Below are 26,009 nucleotides of genomic sequence, written 5' to 3' on the forward strand. Positions count from 1 at the left end.
TTGCACTTTCTAGCCATAATATACAGATTACACTTGTAGGAGACATGTGCTCCATACTGTCAAAAGTATATGGACACGCGACCCATCAAAATACAAAACACATCACAGAGTTTCATATCAACAAATCTTATTGCTTTATTAGTTAGATGAATGTCAACACTGAGCAGCTCCGCATGATGGATGTACGAGGGTTCTTCAAAAAGTTTCCACACTTCTAAAAACTCTATTTATTAAGAATTTCAAAAACAAACTCTATCACTTTTCTACATTGTCGCCTTCCGATACATTTTCCCAGCATCGTGCCAACATTTTAATGCCACTGATGCCCTGCTGCTTTCACATCATCACCACATGAAAATCTTCCTCCTAAAGCTTCTCTGAGCGTCCAAAAAGGACTATAAGCGTCTCTCAGTCACTCAGACACGACCGATTACTCCTCCTCCCACCCTCACCGCTTATAACCAAAATATAAAAGTGTGGAAACTTTTTGAAGATCCCTCGTAGATTGGATCGAAATATCCGGTGGCTATCAGTCTGTTACGGGGTCCAACAGGCTGGCCGAGAAGTGCCAACCAGAAACGCTGGGACACCAGTCACACACATTTAGAACATTTCAGAGTGGCCGCTTCATCTGTGCATTTTTTGGAACAGTCACAAAGAGAACATAACAAACTCCATGCAGCCAGTGACCATTGGTGGAGGTTTAAAGCCAGGTATTACCCATAGGAAACCCACGCAAACGCAGGAAGAACATTCGAACCTGCTTACATATGACTGAAGGTGAGGATCAAACCCAGATCCCCTGTACCAGTGTGGCTGCTCCTGTATATATATCTGTTCCGCATACCAAACTGAACACATTTTAAATGCCGGATGCCCTTTATGCCTAGTTCACACTACACGATTTTTGCCCTGATTGTTGCTTGGCGACTGGTCGGCGCTAGATTTGCCGGCTCGGGAGCAACTCGGCATTCGCCGAGCGATCGAAACTCGGCTCTCGATCGTGATGTGTGAACTGCTCAACAACTCGATCCGGCGACTGAAGAAATATATCTATCTTGTCAAATATCTGGATCTGAGTTGCCCGACTGGCAATGAGTGCCATGTCGAACAGCCAATGAGAACGCAAGATACGGTGTGAGGGGAAACACAGGGGAGGAGTGTAAAATGATGGGACAGGGGCATAATATAGTTTATATCAGAATACATCAGCACATACACAAGCTTTACAGTATTTCTGACCTTATCGTTCTCTACAAAACACCAACGCTGCATTGCAAAAAATATGAATTAACCTCCAACTCACTATAGAACGATGCATGCTGTTCCTATTTTTCCTCCTTGATTTTACGCCTCACATCAGCGCACAAACTTTGATCACTCGCTACTTGTTGACGTGCATTTTTGGACGTGGTATCATTAAACCCCTCATCACTTCTCGCGTTTGTTTTCGTGACAGAACGTAGTTTGGGAGACCAGAGAAGCTCGCCTGCGATTCCAGTCGGTGATAGATGGTGTAGTGTGTGAAACCCCTCTATCGCTGATCAGTCGTGTAGTGTGAAAGCCACACCCACTTGAAGGACTCCCGATTAGAAGAGATCCAGTCGTGTAGTGTGAACTGTACAGCGACCTGACGACTTGGAAAGTCGTGTAGTGTGAACCTGGCATTAGTTGTTATAACCCTTATATTTCTATACGGGCCTGGGACCAGCATTAAGAGCGCACTGAGAAGTGCACCTCCCAATGGCTGGGATGTTCCGGCCATTAGCCAATCATGTCCTTGCAGACACGGCACAGATTCAAACCTTGGATCATGAGTTCTCAGCAATAGTGCACTAGTGCACCTTACCGCTTTAAATGTCATGATCGTAACTCTTTCATTACTTGATTCTTGTTAAGGCATCATTTAAAGTGTTCATATTAAAAAAACATCACACTTTGTTGATTTTGCATTAATAATAAGCTAAGAAAACATATAATTTGACCAGGGTGTTAAAACAATAGCACAGGAATAAAAATGAATAAATGTTAATATAAAACAAACTTAAGTAAAACACTTGACCTTTTCTGAATCCTAAACATTGCCTCAGTGAGGGTATTTCATGCTGCCGAGCCCTGGCACAGCTGCCTGATACAGTCCGCCAGCTTCAGACAGTGAAGGATTCTCCTTTTCTCGGCCTGGAGTTCCTCCACGGGCACGGCGCCCTGCCCCTTGCGTCCGAAATGTACCATGTCCTGCATGAACAGGCCCACGGGCTCCCGGACGCCGACCGGTAGCTCAGTCACGGTACAGGTGGTAAAGCGCAGGTGGATGCGTTTGGTGCGGCCCAGGCCTTCGGCGCGTTCCTCCGTCCAGGTGAGGGGTCTGGGAGAGGTCGGTGGGAGTACGGTGGGTAGGAAAACAAGCACAAAACATATGCGATCAGATGTGCACTTAACATCTAGTGTGTGTGTGTAAGTTTACATCCTGCACAGCGCCAGAACTGTGCGCCACTTCTTTTTGCCTGGGCTAAACTATCCTGCAGGTCCTTCGCTGTCACATGGGGAGTTTCGCTTTGCCTTTCTCTTGTGCATTTCTGAATTCTATCTGCCCTCATATTGGGGTTTTGCGTTCAAGCACATCTATGTGCTGTCTTATGGGGGTTTCTTAGGTCATCCAGATTTTTTTGACTCCTTTGCAGCCAATTCTCAACATTTTATACATAGAAAAATGCAAACTGTACGCTTTGATGTCTTTTTACAGCCTTACATTGTGGAAATCGATCAGGTTTATATTCAGTTATTTAGTCGGCTGCTTATAGAAGCCTATGGTTGAGTGTTAGTACAAGGTTGTTGCATCCCCCCCCCAATTTTCCTCCCAATCTAGTCGTATCCAATTACCCAATTGCATTACACTTGCTCTCCACTGATGTTGACCTCCACTCTGACTGAGGAAGGCCGTGACTGACATACGTGTGCAGTAGCCGACCGCTTCTCTTCACCTGCATGAGGCGAGTTCATACGTGGATCAGCTTTGTGTACGGAGAGCCACACCCTGATCTCCATTAACCCTTGTCTCTGTGCAGCGCCATCAATCAGCCAGGAGAGGTCGTAATTCCCTTCGCCACCCTCCCTTGAACAACAAGCCAATCGTTCGTGTAGGCACCCAGCCTGCCAGTAGCAGAGCTGACATTCGAACCGACGAGTTTGAGGTGTCAGCTCTGGTGTGTTTGCGTGTTTTACCGCTGCACCACCTGAGCCTGGGAATTTATTACACTTGGCTTACAACTGGGCTGGGCATACAACAAGCCAATCGACCTTATAACTGATGCAATTACGACCTCTGCTGGCTGATTGATGAGGAATAATGCGTTAATCAGGCTGTGTCTCCCCGTACACAAGGCTGATCCGCATATGAACTCGCCTCGTGCAGGTGAAAAGATGCAGTCGGCTACTGCACACGTCTCGGAGGAAGCGTGTGTCAGTCTCGCTCTCCTCAATCAGCAGTGGGGATCAGCATCAGTACAGAGGAAGTGTAATGCTATCGGGGTAATTGGATACGACTCGGAAAAATGCATTTGATTGGGGTGCACAAACTTTTGTTAATGATACGCCTGTAGAATACACTGTTAACAGGGTTATCACACACCTATTCTCTCATTCATTTAAACCAAGGGGCAATTTAGAGTAGTCAGTCCACATCTGGAACACTTCAGGGAGCCAGAATTGAGCTCGGACAGCAGGGTTGTGCAGCACCCACACAGCTGCCGTGCACTTGATACAGACCTGAAATCAGAATGATCGATCAGCTGTGAACCTACTTCTGATCTCTGGTCAGTAGTTGTGCCGTCATCTTCATTTGCTTCCTCTCTGGATCCTCCACCAGCGTCGCCGCCCAGACGCTCAGCTCTCCGAACAGATCCACCAACCAGGTGAGACGAGCAATGCCGCTGAACGAGGGGAAGCCGAAATCGCTCTTCAGCGCCCCTCCTGGACAAACACAGCCAAAGACAAAGTTAACTTCTCAGTATTTAGACTATATGACCAAAAAGTTTGTGGACCTGACCATGAGCTTGCTGGACATCGTATTCCAAAACCATAGGTGTTAATCTGGAGCTCATGCCACCAATCATGACTGTAACAGCCTCCACTCTTTAAAAGTCTGAAGAATAAATGTCTGAGGGAATTTGTGCCCATTTAATCAAACGAGCAGTTATGAGTTTGAGCACTGATGCTGGACGAGAAGACCTGACTCACAATCGACATTCCAATTCAGCCCAGGGCTCCTCCACACTAAACTCAAACTATGGACCTTGCTAGAACAGGAAGGATGGGTGTGGCTAAAACACCTGGACTCAATGATTAGAAGGGGTGTCCACATACTTATGGTCATTTAATGTACTTCTTAGATACAACATATAGAAGACATATATAATCGGCCCCACCTGTAAAATGCAGGCTTCCCTCTTCCAGCTGCTTTCCAGCTATGTCCTTCTTCAGCTGCTTGAAGTGAGGGGTGAGGAGCTCGATATGTTCCTCATGAAGAACCAGACCTGTTCATCACACATTTGAGATCTTTAATCATGGGTTTTCCACCTGACGTTTATGGACAGTTGTTGGCACCAATGGAAATCAAACTAGCCATATTTATATGGACACTCAGAAGTCACCAGCTGTAGTCACTTACCAATTAGGAGGCCGTGCCAGATAGTTCAATTACACCAGCAAATAAACTATTTACATTTATACATGTATTCATATTTTTGACCCAATAGGGATGGCATTTATTATTGGACAAAGTGTGGTGTGTTCCGCACTGGAAATTCTGAAGACAAGCAAAAGAGGAACCAAATCTTACCCAACCTTCGTTAAGTTTCATGGGAATCGAACACAAACAGGATATGAAGAGCATTTGTGAAAGCTGAGGTCTGAACACAAGGGTTTGGATTGTTGCTTTATCACATCAAACTCAAATAAGCCAAGATACAGAGGATTCGGAAAGTATTCAGACCCCGTGACCCCTTTTTTGCATGGTTTGTGTCGTAGATTTGAGTTTAGAGCTATTTGGAGCTCTTTCTGATTGACTGTTGGTTATGTCTTGGGTATTACCTACCTGACCTTCTTGCCCGGATGCTCAATTTGGCCAGAAAGCAAATTCTAGGAGGCTTCAAGGTTGTACCAATGGTCTTGCATTTCAAAATTACAGAATTAAAGTCCACTGTGGTCGGTTTCAATGTAAACACTGATCCTTGGACCTCATGGTTTGGGCACTGCAGTGGCCCTTTAGACCCGGATGGACGGCTTTCCATACTACATCCAAGCCATTCAAACAGCACAGCTGGATTTCAATGGAGTTCTGATGACTTGCCATTAAAATATTTCAGTTTTTTGATTCCTAATCCATACAACTCATAAACCATAAAACATCTCACCTTTCTGCTGTGCCAGGTCCCAAAGATCAGCAGCAGCCTGGTAGCTGAGGGACATGGGATACTCCACACATACGTGCTTCCCCGCCTCCAGGAACCTCCTGAGATATAATAAACCCCTCACAAGTCAAAACAATCGTCTGTAATGGGTGACAAACTTCATAACGTATACACTGTATAACCAAAAGTATGTGGACACCTGACAATGAGCTTGTTGGGCGTCCCATTCCGAGAGGTTACAAAGGTTTTTGGTGATTGTTATCACGTGCTCTGGCTTCCATGAGCCTTGGATGCTGTTAGGTGAAATACCAAGGTGTCTATAAAGTTTTGGTAACTTGTCCTTCTCCTCTGACCTCTGTGATACAACAGTGGTGCTCATGTCAGTAATAGTTAACCACACAACCTGTCTCGGTTCTGTTCCCCCTAACCATTAACTTGGTTCTGGTTATGCTTGTAAATAATTCTTTGGTCTTTGCTACCGTTAAAATTCCACTAAGTTTGGACATAGGTTCACATTCCTACATACACCCTCCTGCATACAATAAACTGGAAGCTTACTAACTGTCTGTGTGTGAGTTTCTTCATGTGCACACTCAGCTTTTGCAGGGCTCTTTCTTTCAGACTCATAATCACAATGGACAATGGCAATTTTTTATTTTAATTATCTCTGCTACCGTGGCATTATGTTAAAGCATTTTGTTATTATTTTAAATAGAGTTCACTTTTAGTCTTAGTAACGCCGTGTGCGCAGGCATATCAGCATATTTTTCCGCCCTAGGTTCGAATCCGGCTTAGGGTGAAACTTAAGTAACACAAGCAGGGCCGACGCTATGGGGTGCTGGGGTGGGCATTGCCTCTCCGATTTTTTCACTGCCCCCCGCCCCAAGCAAAGCGGTCCAGAACCCGGGCTGCATAGTTTGTTCCTTCTCAAACCGCTGTCTGTGGGTACACAGTACGGCTACCCGTGACACCACTTGCCATTTCGGAAATACAGTAGAACCTCGATTTAGCGGACCTCCATTTAACGGATTTCAAAATTTCTGAGAGAAGTGTACCAAGACCAGTGGTTCAGTAAATGTCTGTCTTTGTTTATATGAGTGTTGGGCTTTAGCTTACTGTTCTCGCTTCATTATTGCAAGTTCTGGTGTTTAGTTCTGCACCAGCGCGGCTCCAGTGGCCACCAGCAGAGCTTCAGAATCAGAATAATCTCAACTATAATAGGTAAATGAAATTTCTAGTAGTACAGTACACCAATTTATTTACGTTGTTCAGTTTACTGTTGATCATATGTGCATGTTTAGCACTTTTGTGAACCTCAGTGCTTGTGTTTTGTATATTTTCGCACCCCCTGGGAAGAAAACCCAGCTGTTTTGGATAATCGCATTTTATGGACCAGTGCTCCCCTCCTTTTAGTCCGTTAAATCGATGTTCCACTGTACTTCAAGCCAGTCGTCAAGTGTAACCAAACAAATTAGGCTGAGCGCCACAGCAAATGTCCGAATACTTGTCTGAACCTGTTCTATGTTAATCTTTGATCGATATTTTTAGATGATTTATTATTACCTGACATCTTCTTCATGGTTGCTGTTTTCTGTGCACACAAAGACGGCCTGAATGTCGCTACGGCTCAGCACCTCCTCTAAAGAAATCTGCTGGACTTGCTGCTCCTGTAGAGTCCTCCTGCAAACCGATGAAAATAACACAGACCAGTATTCAACCCTGTCCCACCAGTGGTTTACCAGTTAGACTTTGGATATTCCAAGACAACATAGAGCTTAAAAGTCTTAAAAAGGAAGGTGAAGCCAGATGTGAATTCACTGCTTGCACCAAGTGTGAGAAACGAAAGGCCAGATGTGAATGAATACATATTGGCATTGTCCTTCAGACATGTAAGTCTATCTGTAAAAATTCTTCCAGCATGATACAATCTGAGGTACATATAGATGGGAAGTGCTGCTGTGTCTCAAATACCCTAATATGTACTAAATAGCAGTATATCAGTATGTGGTTTGAGGCGCAGCCCTCCAGCTTGTCGACTGAAACAGCGCCTTTCCTTCGTGAGTCTGATAGCGTGAGTTTCAAAATGACAATCACAAGCAAAGCAATGAAACACACACCAGGTTTTAGACACAAATGCCAACATGTCAGTAAGAATTTCCACCTGCCCTTTTCTGAGACACTTACCTGGACACGAAGCCCTTCAGAGAGAAGATTTCTGCAGCGCTGGCGGGCAGAGGGGCGAGCAGGTCCCGGATCCTCACCCGTCCTGCTATGCCAACACCCACCACAACACACCCAAACATGTCACCTATTAAACACAAACATTTTAAAGAACCCGAGTGATGGTTTTGGTTATCATGTTTAACCCTATGCTACTCTCATTCCCCAAACACTGGTCCTACCTGTTATTCCTGCCTGTACACCTATATTCTTACAAGTTTGCATTATTGTGTCCATTCCCTATAAGCAATCAAGCAAACTGACCACTGTGCTTATACTGAACTGCAGATGACACACACAGTGACCCTCCCCCAGAAAATGATGACTTGAAGGTCTGACCCGTCTTATCCACAACGTTCAAAAGTCCTAGAACACCATGTGGACATCACTGATAAGATATAAACCAGTAATGCAGCTCCCAATATTGCAAAAGTCTTGCATAAGCCTTTAAAACCCCTTTTAAAATACTATAAAGACTCGCTGGCCACTTTATTAGGAACACCTGGACACAGCTGGTGATGCCACCGTGCCAATATTAACAGCACTAATTTTACAGCACCCAAAGATGTTTCACAAATCAGAAATATCACCTTTAGTAATTTCTAGAAACTTCCTAAAAAAGTGCAAGTTACATGGAACAGTGATCTTTTTGCCAAGGTCTTGAAATATTCATTTATTTGTAGAATAAATAATGTTTTACATTCATGACAGGAACAGTAGTTATTCGTTACACATGATTCAACAGCTGACAAGTTTAATGTCAAGCACAGTCATGGACAATTTTGTATCTCCAATTCACCTCACCGCCCCACCTGGAGATCGAACCCAGGACCTTCTTGCGGTGAGGCGACAGTGCTACCCACTGAGCTACCCACTGAGCCACCGTGCCGTCGCCAAGGCCTAGAAATAAAGATACCAGTTTTCACATTTGTCCAATAATAATACATGTGTCCAATTGGTTAGATGCGATCCAAAAAACTCCCTTTACTAAGTGGCTGCAGGAACACAGGTGCCACTGTTTACAGTCAAGCAAGCTTTAAATTATCGGGCAAAAACATTACTGTTCCTTGTGTTTGGTACTCAGGGAAAATTGTATTTAAAAAAATTGATGCTACACATAACCCACAACATTACCTTACGAGTGTGAGACATGTTACTATTGCCAAATATTCATACCACTGGCAGCTAAATCACATAAACATTCTCTTAATTCCAATGTCATAAATATTTTACATTCAGGTTGGTCACATTTACATTTTCAGCATTTAGCAGACGCTCTTATCCAAAGCGACTTACATTACAGTTACATTATACAGTCTGAGCAATTGAGGGTTAAGGGCCTTGCTCAAGGGCCCAACAGCTGCAACCTACTTCGTGGTGTGCCTTCAACATTGTGTCCACCAGTCTGGAACATTTCAGATCACATCTGCTTTGAAATAAAATGTACCTATAAGGTGACAGTATGGCTCGCCCACCTTGGCAAAGAGACCACGGTTCTGACCCCATGTATTCTGTGACAGGTGCTGTCAAACTAGCCCTATTTATATCAGCACTGTGGATGAACTGAACTGACCTGATGTTAAGTAACATTTGCAGTACTTGTAAGGACTATTTTACACCAATCTTAACTTCACTGATAAATGAAAGAACATTGGAGGTCAGCAGATCAATCGTGAATTTTAAGGTTTCTACAATGTGCAAAAAGAAGCAAATAGGACGTTGCTACAGCTTTAAAGTTAAAGATGATGTTTGCTCAATATCTCCTGCATGAACTCTAAACTACTGCACAAGAAGCTGCACAAGCAGCTGCACCCTCCCCAAAACAGAAAGACTTTAGATTTGGGTAACGTCCCAATCCGCCTTCGCTCCCTGCCTAGGCTGCTTAGACGATTACTAACTAAAACACTAAAATTAAAAATTAAACACTACAATGCATTTTTAATAGCATTAATAATATGAAGAAAATATTTAAAATGATTATCAGACGTCTTAAACCATTATTTACATTATTTACGCTTTTTTCTGTCCGCTGCCAGTTTGTTTAGGTCACCTTTTTAATTATCACTTGTTTGTTTATTTATTTCATTTATTATTTATTTTATTTATCATTATTCCTTTATCATTTATTACTATTTTATTTATTACTTTATCATCAATGCAAAACCTTTAAATTGTATAGAATCGACTCTTGGACATGACTCTTTTTCCACCCCTAAAATACTGACTCGGAGTATCGATTCTTCTAAGAATCGACTCAAAGTAAAGGATTTCCACTTACGATAAAGGTTTCATCACGGCATATTAAGTTAATTAATGATATTTTAAAAATATAAATTGTATTATTTATTTATCATTATTCGTTTGTTATTACTATTTTATTTTGTACTACATTATCAATGCAAAACTTTTAATTTGTATCCACGATTTAACAGGCAACCCAACCGTTTGCCGGTTTTTCGTTTCCGGTCGCGTTAGATTTGCTGTAGTACTAACTACAACATTATTAAACTATTTTGGTTAGAACTGCATGGTTTAAATATGAGCTCGGGCTCGACGTGTCACAACAACTCAGAGAAATTAAAGCTGTTATTGGAAAGTACGAGCTTTAAACACCAGCGGATTTGTAAACACTGTCCGTGCCCTGCGCCTTATGTGTTACATTCCATAATAATATAATGATAATATTAATTATATAATCATTATTATTTATTAATAATATTATATATAATATCGTATAATGCAGTTTCACTTTGTATGGTCCAAAATTTTAGAGAGCGTTACCCTGTTTGCTGTTCCCAGTTCATTGTTTTAGTAAATTAAACAACGCAACGCGTTTTATTCTGTCCCTTCATCTCCACTCTCCTGCTTTACATCCACTATAAGTACACACTGTTGTAGAAGTGTTTCACAGCAGTTAGAATGTTCCTAGGCTCATCCCAACCTTCCACAACTTCCCTAACCCTGCAATGCACGAGTAACCCACCGTCTCCACTATTCTGTTGCTATATAGGTAGTTGTGTGCCTCTATGTGCTTTTATAGTTCTGTAGCTCCTCACCGTCTACAGCTTCGGAAAAGACGAAATGGTTCATTATATGAATATAGCTCATGTATAACCTCATGTCATCTACCCACTCTGTAAGCGTGGAGCACTGTCAGAACACGGTCACCACAGCTTCTTAAAACGTCCTTACTGTCGAGTGCTAGGAATTAAGAAAGGACTCAGTTTTAACTTAAACAAAACTGCTTTATTGTTCGGAGCATCAGCTTGAACATGCGAGTGAGCAGGGCGCGTTCCAACAACATACCGAGAGGAGGGAATAAGGGTACACACTTCAAAGTGCACTCGTCTAACAAAATGCATAAATAGACACTTGCTCTACACTTACTATTCAACCACCGAGCGCTTTTGGCCATGTTTGTTAAAAAAAAAAAACAGTTACGAATGACCACTACTTCTGTCGTTCAGAACGTAAACACTGTAACCCGAAGTCAAAAACCGGCGAAAGGTCAAAGTTCAGGAAAATCGTGGATAGAATCGACTCTTGGACATGACTCTTTTGCCTCAATATACTGACTCGGAGTATCGATTCTTCTAAGAATCGACTCACAATAACGGATTTACAATGACCAAAAACGTTTTAGAATGACATATTAAGTTAATTATATTTTTGTTTGTTACAAGCAAATACGCTTCTCCAAAATGTCAAGAAAAATTTTGAATTAAATAAACAATTATATACTAACTATAATCGATAGTATATTTAATCTACATTTTATTTTAAAGTTACATCAAACCTTTTACAGACCTCTAGATTCCCAAAGCTTTCAGAGTAAGAGTATCGACTCTTAACTGAATCAATTCTCAGTCCTACACAGTACGTTATAGAATGGGAATATAAGCATAAATTCTTTGTGTATACGCAGCGTTTATTGTGTCTAATCATGGTAATTTTTTTCTGAGCAAATTAGCAATAATTTAATTCAATTTAATTTGTCTTATTAAGTGCCAAGTCTTTCTGTAGTCAGAGGTAGTCTTTATGCTACGTTCACGTGCTCCCGTAGTTTACCATTATTTTACTTATTTTACTTATTTTTAATTGCACATTTATCATAAGCTTGTAGGCAAACCTGATCTTTTTCGAATTTTTAAAAATTTGTATTTATTTTATTTAAAAATGCATAACGAATCCAGTGCTTAGATATGTAAGCCAGTGCTAAAGTCTAATATGTAACTGTTAAAACTAGATTGTATTTATGAATCATTATTAAACCTTCCTAATTGTTTTTACACCATCATAACAGAGTGAAAAATATTCATCCTTGTGTATCAAAAATGTTTCTTGTTAGTAAATACGGCTTTTAAAAAGGTTGTAAAACGTTAGGTCGAAAACTTATTTTTACAATAAATTTTCATTCACCGAAATGAGCAGGAAGCCTGATGGTGCGTTCAAAACAAAGATGGAAGCGACCATGTAATACCCGGTGAAGCGTTTTAATTCAGAGTCAAGGTCGGTAAAATCGCGACATTTATGCAAAAACGGACAAAAACACTTAAATAAGAGCTGTCCTGTATTAACGCCATAGCTAAAACTTTGTACTAATTGAATTTCTTTGCAGTTTCAGTCATTTAACAATTCGGTAGCGAGTTAACTTAAAATACAGTCGAGGTGAAATTGAACGCACCATTTCAGACTATATGACCAAAAGTATGTGGACTACTAATGTTTAAGTTCCGGTGTTTCAGCCACCCAGTGTTTACATGTCTATGAATTCAATGAAATAAAACGACTGACATGCTTTTAACTTTGGTGCAACAGTTTCAGAAAGGTCCTTTCCTGTATTTTGAGCATTACTGTGCACAAAAAATTGCATGACAGGTCGTCTTGTTCAAACATCAATGCTGAGCACCACATGTTTCCATTTTCCAACAAACTTCAATTTTGGATTTGAGCATAACACTCTTAAAGCTTGGTGGACTGTGGACAGTGCCTCTTGTGTTCCATCCTTCTTCTTTTTTTATAGCAGACCTGTTGTTTTTTCCCTGGTTGACATTTGACAATATGAACAAATCTGAACAAACAGACCTTGGCAAACAGACTACTGTTCCATGTAAGTTGTGCTTCTTACAGACACCTGTTGGTACAGATGATCTCTGGGACCTGAAGTCTGGCTCCGTCTAAGGGGTCAAACCAGCCCCAAATACACTGATCAGCCATAACATTAAAACCACCTCCTTGTTTCTACACTCACTGTCCATTTTATCAGCTCCACTTACCGTATAGAAGCACTGTGTAGTTCTACAATTACTGACTGTAGTCTATATGTTTCTCTGCATACTTTTTTTAGCCCCCTTTCATGCCGTTCTTCAATGGTCAGGACCCCCCACAGGACCACCACAGAGCAGCTATTATTTAGGTGTATATGTGCACAGAGAAGTCACAGACGACAGTCAATAATCACTAGAAAGGAATTAGGAGACCATGGTACAAAGTTAAATGACATTACAGCACATGAATTAACACAGAGGTGTAGAAATCAAATCTGTCCCCAGTTTTTTTAATGAAATCAAGTTATAAATGTGTTAACGAAGGTGTTCGTTACTTCTCTGCGTACACCAGGGTAACTGAGAGAACCTGAAGTTCAGGATGAGCCGCTCTACGAGTCTCCTGCAGCAGATGACCATATTCGTCACGGTGGTTACCGGTGGAGGATGTGGCATGATGTACTACCTCATGCAGAGTGAGTGGTTCTGACAGGGTGATGAAGCTGAATAATCAAAGCAATGCATGAAAAATGAACTACCGCTTCCGTCCACTAAAATATGGTGTGAATGCTTATTGCCAAAAGTATGCGGACACCCTTTTTAATTAGGTACACCCACAGTTGAAAGGTGTATAAAATTAATTATATATAAAAATGATGTTCCAGCAGGACTGTATTAGTGAACCCTATTAAACAGCATTGGGATGAATTGGAATGCCCATTGCAACCCAGGTAGGCCTACAACTGCAAGCAATTCAGGGTTAAGGGTAAATTCTGGGGTCCTGTAGAGTTGCCTTGGCTTGGGGTTTGAACCAGCGACATGCTGGTCACAAGTGCAGTACCTTAACCACTGAGCTAAGGAGGCTGCTGTACTTAACAGTTTAGGGAAGGCCCTTGTTCTATCTGTCCTAGCATGACTTCCATAGAAACGTGGTTCAACAGGTTCAGTCTGGATGAGCTCCACTGGGCCGTACAGAATTTGCACAACCCGTACAGAGCCCGCATCCCACATGGATCAAGGTTCATGCCTTTTTTGTCCATTTGTGCCTCACAAATGTGCTTTTTAAAAATGAGTGGACACAAAATCCCACAGATACACTCCAAAATTTAGTGGAAAACCTTCCCAGATGTGTAGAACAAGGGGGGACAACTACACATCAGTCTGCTTTTGGAATGGGATGTCCAACAAGCGCATGGTCAGGTGATATTTTTTATTTGTCAGATATAAAAATGTTAGATATAAGGTGTTTTATCTGGTCAGTCTCACTTTAGCAGCGCTATATATGGCAACCGACTTTTACTATGCAAAAGTAGCTGGCCATAATTTTTGATTTGGCCCTGAAATTTGCCAGGCAAATGAGCTCAGTTGTAGGAGGTTCTGGGTTTTTTTCCAGGTCAGAGCTCTCGGCAAACTGAAGTATTCGGACATATGACCATGAGCTTGTTGGACGTCCCATTTCAAAACCAAATGCTATTAAAATAGACTGACCTCTATGATCTTATCAGCTAGAGCAGCAGCAGTGGGAATTTGTGCCCATTCGGTCAAAAGATGACGACATTTGTATTGTTGAGCACTGTTGTCGGTCAAGAAAGCCTCAGTTGATGTTCTGGTTCATTCCAGAGCTGTAGAGTGGGGCTGAGGTCAGGGCTCTGTGCAGGACGCTGGAGTCGGGCTTGGTGGGTAGCACTGTTAGCACCTGGCTTCTTTCTGTGTGGAGTTGCATGTTCTCCCCGTGTCTGTGTGGGTTTCCTCCGGGAGCTCAGTTTTCCTCCCACAGTCCAAAGATGTGCAAGTGAGGTGAATTGAAGATAAAAAATTGTCCATGACTGTGTTTGACATTAAAACTTGTGAACTGGTGAATCTTGTGTGGTGAGTAACTTCCGTTTCTGTCATGAATGTAACCAAAGTGTAAAACATTACGTTAAAATCCTAATAAATAAATAAATTATAGAGCACAGTCAAGCTGAAACAGGAAAGGGCCTTCCCTAAACTGTTGCTGCAAAGTTGCTGGAAACATGTAGTTTCCTTTTTATCCTAGATTATCTAATAATTAGACGTGTCCTAATACTTTTGTCCATATAGTGTATTATGACACTTTTATTTATATCGGAAAAATATGAATTAATTAGGCAAGATAATTAAATTAAATTCATGGTTTGATGTTGAATTTTAAAATTAAGTCTACGCTTTATAGTAATATAGTAATCAATATCCAATAAATTAATAATAATAATACATTTTATTTATATAGCGCTTTTCAAGATACTCAAAGACGCTTTACATAAGACAAATAATCAAAACAAATACGTACATACACCATACAAATCATAGTACAAAATCAAAATAGTACATCAACATCAAGAATAATTAAGATAAAAACAAAGAGAGCAGCATAAGACAGTTCATTAAAAATTAGCTAAATTATGAGAGAGAACAACAAATATAGAACAATTTCTTAAAATTAGACAGAAACAGGACAGATTTACATGCAATCAGGAAACTGAAAACTTTACAAGTTTTAGGATCTAGGACTTCACATTTCTGTCGTGATCTAAGTATAAAAACTATTAAAAAGAATAGCAAAAATAAAAGCATTTATTTTGTGTTGTTACAAGTTAAATGCCACTCTGAATAGATGAGTTTTGAGAAGTGACTTGAATTTGGACAGGTCAGGACAATCTCGTAGGTGTTTGGGGAGAGCATTCCATAAAGATGGAGCAGCTATGGAAAAGGCCCTGTCACCCCAGGTCCGGTGCTTGGTCCTAGAGGGTATGGACAGTAGGTTAGCCTCAGAAGAGCGAAGGCTACGGGAGGGAATGTGCTGATGGAGCAGGTCGGTGAGGTAGGATGGGGCCTGATTATGGAGAGCTTTGTGAGACAAATTATTATTATTATTATAAATTATTATTAATATTAAGCTGACAGCAGCCAATCCAGTTCCTGTAGCAGGTAAATGCCCCTGTAAATTTATACTCCTCATAAAATGTTCATACATCAAATTTATTGCTTATTAGAAGAAAATAGATCAGCCCAAATTGGTGCTTGGACCCAGATGATTGTCATTTGTTATCGGCTATTTATATTTAACTGATCATTAATAATCATTATATACCGATCAAGCATAACATGATGACCACTTTAGTAACTGACTGGTCTGCGGCTATGCTGCCCCATACGCAAACTGTGATGCACTGTGTATTCTGACTCCTTTCTATCAGAACCAGCATGAACTTCTTCAGCAATTTGAGCTACAGTAGCTCGTCTGTTGGATCGGACCACACTGGCCAGCCTTCTCTCCCCATGTGCGCCCATGACCCTGTCGCCAGTTTACCACTGTTCCCTTCTTGGACCACTTTTGATAGATACTGACCACTGCAGACCGGGAACACACCACAAAAGCTGGGTTTTGGAGATGCTCTGACCCAGTCGTCTAGCCATCACAGTTTGGTCCTCGTCAAACTCGCTTCTTACATCAACTTTGAGGATAGAACGTTCACTTGTTGCCTTATATATCCCACCCACTAACAGGTGCCGTGATGAAAAAATAATCAGTGTTATTCACTTCACCCATCAGTGGTCATAATGTTATGCCTAGTCGGTGTAGAATAGAATAGAATCTGTATTGTCACTATACACAAGTACAGTGAAATTGTGTATGGCATCTCTCCAACAGAGGTAGTAGCAGCAGTATAAAAAAAATAGCAGTAAAAAATCACAAAAATGTTTTACTTACACAATAAAAGAGCCTCGACCAACTCCAGATCAATTATGACTTAAAAGATGCTTTTATTTTGTAATTTTATTTGTTTATTCCATCTGCCTTGTATAGAAAACTTCGCCAAATCAGAATATTATCGTCTGGCCATTGAGCAGCTGAACGATCACTCCACGGCGATGGCCAGCCTGGGAGCTCCACCGCTGAAGATCCACAACATCCACCTGACTGACAGACACAACCGTGTGGATCACAGCGCTGCTCAGGTCCGGGTTTATGTACTGTATTTGTGTTTTTTTTTTTTTATTAATTGGCTGTGTCCAGGGGGGGTGATCAAGGCCCACTGATGGATTGGCGTTTTGTCCAGGATGTGTTACTGAAATGCACCCAGTGATTCCAGGGAAACCAGACCGTGACTCTGACTGGGATAAAGTGGATGTAAAACATGACAATAAATAAATTAATCATTGGATTAATGAAGACCACTATTATAGGGTGTCATGAACAGAGGAGTTAATAAAAGAATGCCTCAACCATGAAATAATGGGCACAATTAAGTTTCTTCTGTTCTGTTTTCTCTCTGATTAGAAAACTTTAATATTTGCTTCTTTTATTTATTTCTGTGAGGCATTCAGGGGCTTAATTGAAAAAAAAAAACCCTCACGTTTTCTGCTTGATCTGTAGCTGAAAATCCCGGTGACTGGAATGAAGACCGGAGGCTACCTGTACTCAACCTCCACTAGAGACGCCGTTATGAACAGGTTTGTTCCTGCGTAATTTCAGTTGCAAATCCTTCAAGCACCCAAAAAACAACAGTAATGATTTACATAACAGCTCTATTCAGGTTCATGAATGCTCACAGAACTAATAAAGAAAACAGGACACGTTGATAGACCTGCAGACACAAGAAGAATGAGCATGACTGAACCCTAAACAAACCATCAGTTACCTGCAGGTCACGGGGGGTTACACACAGTGTGTATGTAAAAATCATCCCTGCATCTTCCCCCTTTTTCTTCCAATTCCCTGTTACAGTTCCTCTGCTTCCCGCAGCAGCCGAATGCAGGAAGAGCCTCGGCCGTTTACCCACCACCGCCGGCTGCTTCTTTAAGCCAGCCAGCAGCGAATTCTCACCGTACCACATACAGAGTCTCATGAGCTCTTCTCAGCTCTCAGACAAGGTCAGTTTTCGTTTGGCCAGGCCGGTGAGCACCACTGAGACCAAAATTAATAATCGTTCTATCCCATTTGTTAAAAGATACCTAGTCCTGGCAAGCTCAGATGGCGCAGTGGTAAAACAACCTAGCACCCCAGAGCTGACATTTCAAACTCGTCAGTTCAAAACTCAGCTCTGCTACCGGCAGGCTGGGCACCTACATGAACAACGATTGGCTGGGGACGGGGATTCCTCATAACTGATGCAATTACGACCTCTGCTGGCCGATTGATGGTGCCTGCACTGAGTCGAGGGATAATGCATCGATCAGGGTGTGGCTCTCCGTACACAATGGTGATCCGCATATGAACTCGCCTCGTGCAGGTGAAAAGATGCAGTCAGTACAGCACACGTGTCCGAGGGAGCGTGTGTCAGTCTCGTGTAGAACGGCTGCTTAGTATTTAAGGTTCTATGCTAGAGCAGTGGTAGCTCAGCTGTTAAGGTACTACTGTAGTAGGTGACTAGTAATCTGAAGGTTGCTGCTTCCAGACCCACCACTGCCAAGTTGCCACTGTTGGGCACCTGAGCAAGGCTCTCAAATTGCATTCAGTGATAATCTGTTTGGATGAAAGTGTCTGCTAAATCTTGAAAATGTAAATGTACTCTGGACAGAAGGTTCTACCGGACGGACACAGATGGATGTTTTAAAAAGACTCTTAGCCGTACAGCTCAGTTCTTGGAATGTTCTCATGCTTTATGATTATATTTTTGCATTAAATGACCATGTTTGTGGAAAATGCTGCTTCCAATAACGCCTCCCTTTCCTGGAATTTTATCACCAGGTGGCAGCTTCAGCGAGTGGATTTACAGCTGAAATCCGGAGAGACCATCAGTATTTTTTCCAGAACAGACTGCGAGTAGCTTTACACACAATTCCATGTATCGACTGGAATCAACCATGTTCTGTCATGATAAGTGCTGTTGATTTGCTGTCAGCATCGTGGTAGTTTTACCGGAAGTTCCATTGAAGTTTCCATTGAAAAAACACGACTGTAATGAGCGGAGCTCTGTCTTTTTTCATATGTTGACCATGTTCCATGAATACTGTCTTTTTAATAATAAATGTGCACCATAATAGTCAAACAGATGAGATGTGATGACAACACCCCCCTAATTAGTCAGTTAACAATTGTATTCAATCAATTTAATCAACAAAATGCTTCTAAATTGGGCCATAAACACACTGTGAAGTGAAAAACCATTTCCATTAGGATTAATAAAGTATCTATCTATCTATCTATCTATCTATCTATCTATCTATCTATCTATCTATCTATCTATCTATCTATCTATCTATCTATCTATCTATCTATCTATCTATCTATCTATCTATCTATCTATCTATCTATCTATCTATCTATCTATCCATCCATCTATCCATCCATCCATCCATCCATCCATCCATCCAGTGGCCGGCAGAGAGTCTTTATCTCAACCCTACAGAAAAGCTTTGGGATGAATTGGAACATCCGTTGTAAGCCAAATCTTTTCTTTAAACACTAATGTCTCACCTTATTAATGCTATGCTGACCTAAAGGACAAAAATGTCCAGACACACTCCAAAATCTTGCAGAAAGCCTTCCCAGAACACGGAAAGCTGTTAAAGCAACATAAGGGGCTTTTCCATGTTAATGCCCATGGTTGTGGTGTCTACATACTTTTGACCTTTATAAAATATTAAACATTAAAGTTTATTTTGGAGATACGATTTTGTCTCTTGGGCTTGCAGCTCATCGAAAAGAGTGGTGTGGGTGCTGCACATCGCTAAGGATTCGTGAACCTGGGGTTGATCTGGTCACAGTATCCGTACGTAACTTGGGTGCAGTTTTGGGTGTGGCGGATACTCCAGATTTACTTCCAAATCATCTTACACGTACAGTTGATCTTTAATTCTAATATAAAATAGCATTTATATTTTTAATATTGCGGTGTAGGTGTTGGCATCGCATCGACAGGGTGCCAGCCAAGCGAACCACATGACACAAGGCCACTAGAGGGCAGTGCTGCTCATGTTTTATATCATCACGCACCCAAAGTCCTGACAGGGACAAAACCACCAACCACTGACAAGACATCCGAATCATTGATGCCACAGGACAATGAAGGCCAAAACAAGGGCTACTGTGGCTCAAATTGATGGAATAATATTTATTAATATTAATATCTGCAAAGTTCCTGAGTTAAACCCTGTCCAAGGTTGGGGCACCAGAATTAGGCGACGAAGGAGAGAAAATAATAATAATAAACTTCTACACCTCTTGTGGAGGCTTTACATTCCACCTTGTAAACCACAGTGGGACCAGATTGCCTCATTTTTTATTAATTAAGCAGATTTTAATTGGATGCATTGCTTGAGTTGCCTGGGTCGCGGTAAAAATCATGGACAAACGTGGGTCACTTGAAATAAAGTTTGAATAAAGCTTACACAACCAGCCAGGCACGTGTGTGTTGCTTACTCCGGGGAGACATGGCACCAGGATGGACCTGCTGATAATGTAGTAAATACGCCACAGGTCCCTTCGCATCGGAGGGTTTGAGCTGCTCTGATAACAAATTATCTGGGTGGTCATAATGTTTTGTCTTATCAGTATGCACTGTGCTGTATATACACACTTCCTTCTAAAATGTAGATTGATTTACCCTGCGCAGCCCTCAGACTGAGGAAGAAAAATGTGTCTACAATGAACTTGGTGGGCGGCACAGTGGCTAAGTGAGTAGTACTGTCGCCTCACAGCAAGAAGGTCCCGAGTTCGATCCCCAGGTGGGGCGGTCCGGGCCCTTTCTGTGTGGAGTTTGCATGTTCTCCCCGTGTCTGCGTGGGTTTCCGCCGGGTGCTCCAGTTTCCTCCCACAGTCCAAAGACGTGCAAGTGAGGTGAACTGGAGATACAAAATTGTCCATGACTGTGTTTGATATAACCTTGTGAACTGATGAATATTGTGTAATGAGTAACTACCGTTTCTGTCATGAATGTAACCGAAGTGTAAAACATGACGTTAAAATCCTAATAAACAAACAATGAACTTGGTACAAGATGTTCTTCCATGTGTTGCCTGCAGTAACGTGATTCTGCCAGAGGGGTCGCCAAATCCATATCCTGAACAGCTTACTGCAGCTTTAATGTCACGCAATGTGAGGAAAACTACTGGAATAAAGCAGTCTGAACCTGAGTACATCACTCGAAATGCTTGATTTCGGGACTTATAGTGAACCTTTATAAGATGATACGGCTGTAGAAGATGTGTATCAATTACTTTCATTCTGGTGTGACGAGAAATCGATTTAATGCTTTAAGAAACAAGAAATACATTTAATTTCACTAGTTATAAAATCTGTCTTGTGAATAAGCAAATATGCAGTTTGAGTTTAGTTTGAGTCCTGAATACATTTGGTGTGGCACCCAGAGAAGAAAATGCACTTGTAATCCCTTGTTACCATATTCAAAGCATTTCGTTTCAACTGTGTGTGTGTGTGTGTTTCTTTCTTTCTTTCTTTCTTTCTTTCTTTCTTTCTTTCTTTCTTTCTTTCTTTCTTTCTTTCTTTCTTTCTTTCTTTCTTTCTTTCTTTCTTTCTTTCTTTCTTTCTTTCTTTCTTTCTTTCTTTCTTTCTTTCTTTCTTTCTTTCTTTCTTTCTTTCTTTCTTTCTTTCTTTCTTTAGGATTAGATGTCCAGTCATTGCTTTCTTTTTCTGTATTTCTGTATAAAACCAATAAAATCTCATATTTCTCCCTGTTGGCAGCTCTTGCAGACTTCAGTGTTAAATAATTCATATAATTCTATAGACTAAACATTTTATCTGCCTCACTGCCTGTAAATCCATATCCTTTGTACAAATTTCAAGTGAAAGCATAGTGACCTGAATTTAATAAAGCATTTATAAATAAATCTAAGTATAGGAGAAGGTAATGTGTGCTGCACAGCTCCAGGCTCCAGGGTTTAAACCTCTGCTTTAGTCTTGAGTCACTGACTGTAAGGAGATGCCTTGTTCACCGTGTCGATGTATGTTTCCTCCAGAACATGCCACTAGGTGGAGTGTTTACACTAAATTGTCCCCATGTGTAAGTTTTTATGTGGTGTTTAAAAGGTTTATTTATTTATATTATTAGGATTTTAACGTCATGTTTTACACACTTTGGTTACATTAATTACAGCACAGGTCATTTATGTTTACATGAGTTCAAGTTTTTAATTTGAAACACAGTCATGGACAATTTTGTATCTCCAGTTCACCTCACTTGCTCGTTCTTGGACTATTGGAGGAAACCGGAGCTCCCGGAGGAAACCCACACGGACACAAGGAGAACATGCAAACTCCAAACAGAAAGGACCTGGACTGCTCTACCTGGGAATCAAACCCAGGACCTTTTTGCTGTGAGGCGACAGTGCTACTCCGTTTAAAAGGGATTGTCCTTATTTGTGGAACGTGATGTACAGTTTCTGTTCAGACTGCGTCACAGAGGGTCTCCTTTATTTCCGTGGGTATTTCTGTGACATTTTGTGGAATGTTCGGTGCATTCGGTAGCTAGTATTACATTTCCATTTTGTTTTGTCTGTAAACTTCCACCTGCAAGCACTCTTCCTCTTTGCTGATGCAATTAGCCTATGCTTGACATGTTCTGCCGTTATTGTATTTCCCTTTAAAAAGAAATGGTTAACCTTTATTTCCACGGATGCACAGTTCGGGCACATACTGTTAGGCTTCGTTGGAACTCTGTTGAATGTTTTATGTTGCTTGGAGGTCTGTAAACCGATGCACTAAGTGTCAATTGTAAATTATTCATTTTAATACTGTAGAGAATGTAGAGATGCCTATATAAATAGGGATAGTTTGACGGCACCTACACAAATAATATAAAAGCAGTCACTTTGCCAAATTTGGGGAACAAACCCTAACTGTCCTGTCATAGTAAGTGGATGGTTGGATATAATCCAAGAGCCAAAAAAAACCTTGAGAAATGCAGAAGCACTGGCTTCCTTTACACAACATAGGATTACACACATGATGATATAAAGCTCGTCTGTGGACGTCATGGTGGTGGCAGCATCATGCTATCGGGGTGCTTCTCAGAGGCAGGGACAAGGGGAACATCCTTGAAGAAAACATATTTATGGCAGACTGAAGCCACTCTTAATAACATAAGAAAAAAAGATTCTCTGGCTCATACTGCCTGGCTAATACCATCCCTGTGGAGGGTGGCACGGTGGCTAAGTGGGTAGCACTGTTGCCTCACAGCAAGAAGGTCCTGGGTTCGATCCACAGGTGTGGCGGTCCGGGTCCTTTCTGTGTGGAATTTGCATGTTCTCTCCGTGTATGCGTGGGTTTTCTCCGGGTGCTCCGGGTTTCCTCCCACAGTTCAAAGACATGCAAGTGAGGTGAATTAGAGACACTAAATTGTCCATGACTGTGTTCGATACAACCTTGTGTGAACTGATGAACCTTGTGTAATGAGTAACTACCGTTCCTGTCATGAATGTAACCAAAAGTGTAAAACATGACGTTAAAATCCTAATAAAGAAAGAAAGAAACCATCCCTGTGGTGAAACATGGTCGTGGTTTCATGCTATGGTGGTGCTTCCTGGAAGTAGGACCAGATATTGTAAGGAATACAGGATTATCCTTGAAGAAGGTTGACTTAAATCAATGACCAAAAGCATACCGCCAAAACAACACTGAAGTGGATTTAAGGCAGAATTTTGAAAGTCCTTGGGTGGCCCAGTCAAAGCCCAGACTTAAACCAGACTTCAGCTGCATGAAAGAATAGAATCTGCACTGGTTCTAGCACCTGAAGTCCCTGTCATCACTAGGCAGTAAAAAATAATAATAAGAAGAAAATTGGAGTCAAACGTAAAACCACATCATGCTGTTCTGCACTGTTTGATGTTATTGCTTCTCATGAGGTCATGGACGCACAGTCCTACTTGAATGGTGCCGGTGTATTGTTTTGGAAAGAAGAAATGTCTGGCATATGAAAATATGTAAACATACATGTAAATGGAACTATGCAGAACAGAACTATGCAAATCGAAAGGCCACAGATGACTGCTACAAATGAGCAGAGTTACAACCATGATTATGGTGGTCAAGCTGAGTCAAGAGGTTAAACCATGGAGGGAAAAAGCTTTTTTTGTTGTTATTTAGATGCTACATGTGTTCATTTTGTTTACTTTTATTTATGACTTTGTTTTTGATTGTGCATTGTTCATTGTAAGTGCTTCCATGTTCCCTAGTTCAGTGTGTCTCAAAGTTCCTGTACAGTTTGCTCTTTAATATATTTTGTGTTTAGTGTTTAGTTGGCTTTTAATAAAAAAATAAACACTGCCAACACCCCCACTGAGCACCCACATAAAATAGAAAATTAATTATAAGCGCACAGCAGGAGCGTTTGCCTCTCTTTGAGAGTTGCTCTTTACACTGAATGAATTTTAATTCCTGGTGAAGTTAAAACCTTTCTAGAAAATTGGAGACGCCTATGGTTTGAAAATACAGTAGAATGACCAACACTGGTCAGGGTGGCAATCCTTTGCACAGCCCCACAAGCGCATCAGTTTATATCTACACTGTAAAAAGGAGACTGTGAAATGTACAGTAACTTGCTGGCAGCAATTAGCCGGTAAGTTGCTGTAATAAATTTTACAGTACACATACTGCAAATTTAATTACAGTAACTATAAAGTACTGTAATATTTATTACAGTAATAATCACAGTACTGTAGCTCTTATTACAGTAATTTCACATTACTGTAACCTATTACAGCAGTAATCACTTTACTGTAATTGTTATCACAGTAATGCAGTCTTTTAATTACAGCAAATATCAGACTACTTTAAAGGCATTACAGCATTTAACACCAAAATAATATTCGAAAAATAACTATACACTGTAAAAATTAAGACACTTTGTAACAAAAAATCATTTATTGAATTTCAACATTTTAAAACATGTTTTTGAAAATACATAGATAATTAAATAAATAAATTCATATTTTTGTAAACACTGCTGTTCTGAACAAAACTATAAAAATGTGTAAGTGCTTTGTTTTACATTTGCTGGAATCCACATCTTGGGCTAAAGTTTTCTTTCCTGCACTGTAGATAAAACAAGGAATTACTGTTACTGCTGTAGAAATTTATATACAAGACTGGAGACTATGACAGTTTTGTTAATTCCTAACCTCCCATTAGAGATATTACATTAATAAACACATTCTACTATTAAAAACGTGCTGTTTAAAATTCTTACCTGTTTTGGTAATGTTATGCATGCTGGCTCTCTAGTGTATCACTTTTGGCTAGACCATTAGCTAGTTGTTTATCAACTGGCCGATTAGTTCTATGTTTAGCGAGCTAGCTTGCTTTCTGTCTTAATAGCGTTTTAAAAGAGTAGGTGACTATTATCAAGTAATTCTAATTTCTGTACCTGTTACTGATGATATAAATATGTCTTTCTGTCTGAGTGATAAAAAAAACCCTAATATTTGTGTTAGATATAATGCAAACTGTACTATTACCAAAGACGGATTATTGTTTAAACTGACAGAAAAAGAAAAATCCCGCTTAAACTTACCATATTGTGATTCACAGCAGAAATATGCTTACTGTAGAATTCGCCCACCACTGAATCTTGACCATGATCCTTTGCAGATCTACAGTAAAATGCTGTGTACAGGTTCTACAGTAAGAATTTTATCATTTTACAGTAGTAATACTGTAAAAACTACAGAAATTTGTTACAGTGTAGGGTTGATGTAGATAACCAATCCACCTTCTGAATGTTATGGAAAGCCTAACTATACTTTCCAGCGGTCACCTTAATAAACTCAATGGGCAAACGGTGATAAATGACACAATGATGCTAAAGAAGTTCACCAATACCTTAATGAAATAGCAACAGGAGAGGTGTTTGAGGGGGCGACTGAGGGGGGAGCACCTCGTCTCATACAGGCCTGTGCTGGAATACGATTACCGAATTGCATATTAATTAGGTTTCATAATAACAGATTTCAGTCACATATGTCTATGATATGCACAATCAATTCCACTGCCTTTGTTTATACAGTATATAATACAGTGGTACCTTGTAACTCAACGCCCCCTAAACACGAAATCCTTGAAACTTGACGCCCTTTGTTGAGAAATTTGTACCCTTAAACTTGACCTGTCTGTGACAGCCGCTTTGTTCAGCGCTCG

The 26,009-nt window shown here is 40.8% G+C and overlaps 2 protein-coding genes across 3 annotated transcripts; one reads left to right on the forward strand and one right to left on the reverse strand.

Moving 5' to 3' along the window:
- Window positions 1-1,990: 1,990 nt before the first annotated feature.
- On the reverse strand, window positions 1,991-7,711 carry blvra (biliverdin reductase A). The gene is made up of 6 exons (XM_062992917.1): window positions 7,593-7,711; window positions 6,972-7,088; window positions 5,412-5,509; window positions 4,425-4,532; window positions 3,801-3,969; window positions 1,991-2,365 (listed from the first exon to the last, which is right to left on the reverse strand). Exons 1-6 carry the CDS (start codon window positions 7,709-7,711, stop codon window positions 2,101-2,103), a joined length of 876 nt encoding a protein of 291 aa, XP_062848987.1. The 3' UTR covers window positions 1,991-2,100.
- A 4,371-nt stretch (window positions 7,712-12,082) lies between these two features.
- LOC134311300 (cytochrome c oxidase assembly factor 1 homolog) lies at window positions 12,083-19,050 on the forward strand. 2 transcript variants are annotated; one of them, XM_062992918.1, is made up of 5 exons: window positions 12,083-12,137; window positions 13,248-13,368; window positions 16,722-16,873; window positions 17,292-17,368; window positions 18,606-19,050. In XM_062992918.1, the coding sequence occupies exons 2-5, from the start codon at window positions 13,275-13,277 to the stop codon at window positions 18,682-18,684; spliced, it is 402 nt and encodes a 133-aa protein (XP_062848988.1). In that variant the 5' UTR covers window positions 12,083-12,137; window positions 13,248-13,274; the 3' UTR covers window positions 18,685-19,050. The 2 variants fall into 2 exon arrangements, with proteins under 2 accessions (XP_062848988.1, XP_062848990.1); XM_062992920.1 differs by lacking the exon at window positions 12,083-12,137 and adding an exon at window positions 12,693-12,738.
- Window positions 19,051-26,009: the final 6,959 nt, after the last annotated feature.

Source organism: Trichomycterus rosablanca, chromosome 4, assembly GCF_030014385.1.
Source record: "Trichomycterus rosablanca isolate fTriRos1 chromosome 4, fTriRos1.hap1, whole genome shotgun sequence".
In the NCBI taxonomy this organism is placed as follows: domain Eukaryota; kingdom Metazoa; phylum Chordata; class Actinopteri; order Siluriformes; family Trichomycteridae; genus Trichomycterus; species Trichomycterus rosablanca.

Bases quoted from the DNA above. Each gene is read 5' to 3' on its own strand.
- blvra (XM_062992917.1), bottom strand. From the start codon at position 7,711: ATGTTTGGGTGTGTTGTGGTGGGTGTTGGCATAGCAGGACGGGTGAGG. The intron at 5,510-6,971 runs GTAATAATAAAT...ATTATATCTCAG, and splicing joins AACCATGAAGAAGATGTCAG to GAGGTTCCTGGAGGCGGGGA. The intron at 3,970-4,424 runs GTGGGGCCGATT...GTGTTTGTCCAG, and splicing joins GGGAAGCCTGCATTTTACAG to GAGGGGCGCTGAAGAGCGAT.
- LOC134311300 (XM_062992918.1), top strand. From the start codon at position 13,275: ATGAGCCGCTCTACGAGTCTCCTGCAGCAGATGACCATATTCGTCACG. The intron at 13,369-16,721 runs GTGAGTGGTTCT...TGCCTTGTATAG, and splicing joins GATGTACTACCTCATGCAGA to AAAACTTCGCCAAATCAGAA. The intron at 17,369-18,605 runs GTTTGTTCCTGC...TTTTATCACCAG, and splicing joins AGAGACGCCGTTATGAACAG to GTGGCAGCTTCAGCGAGTGG.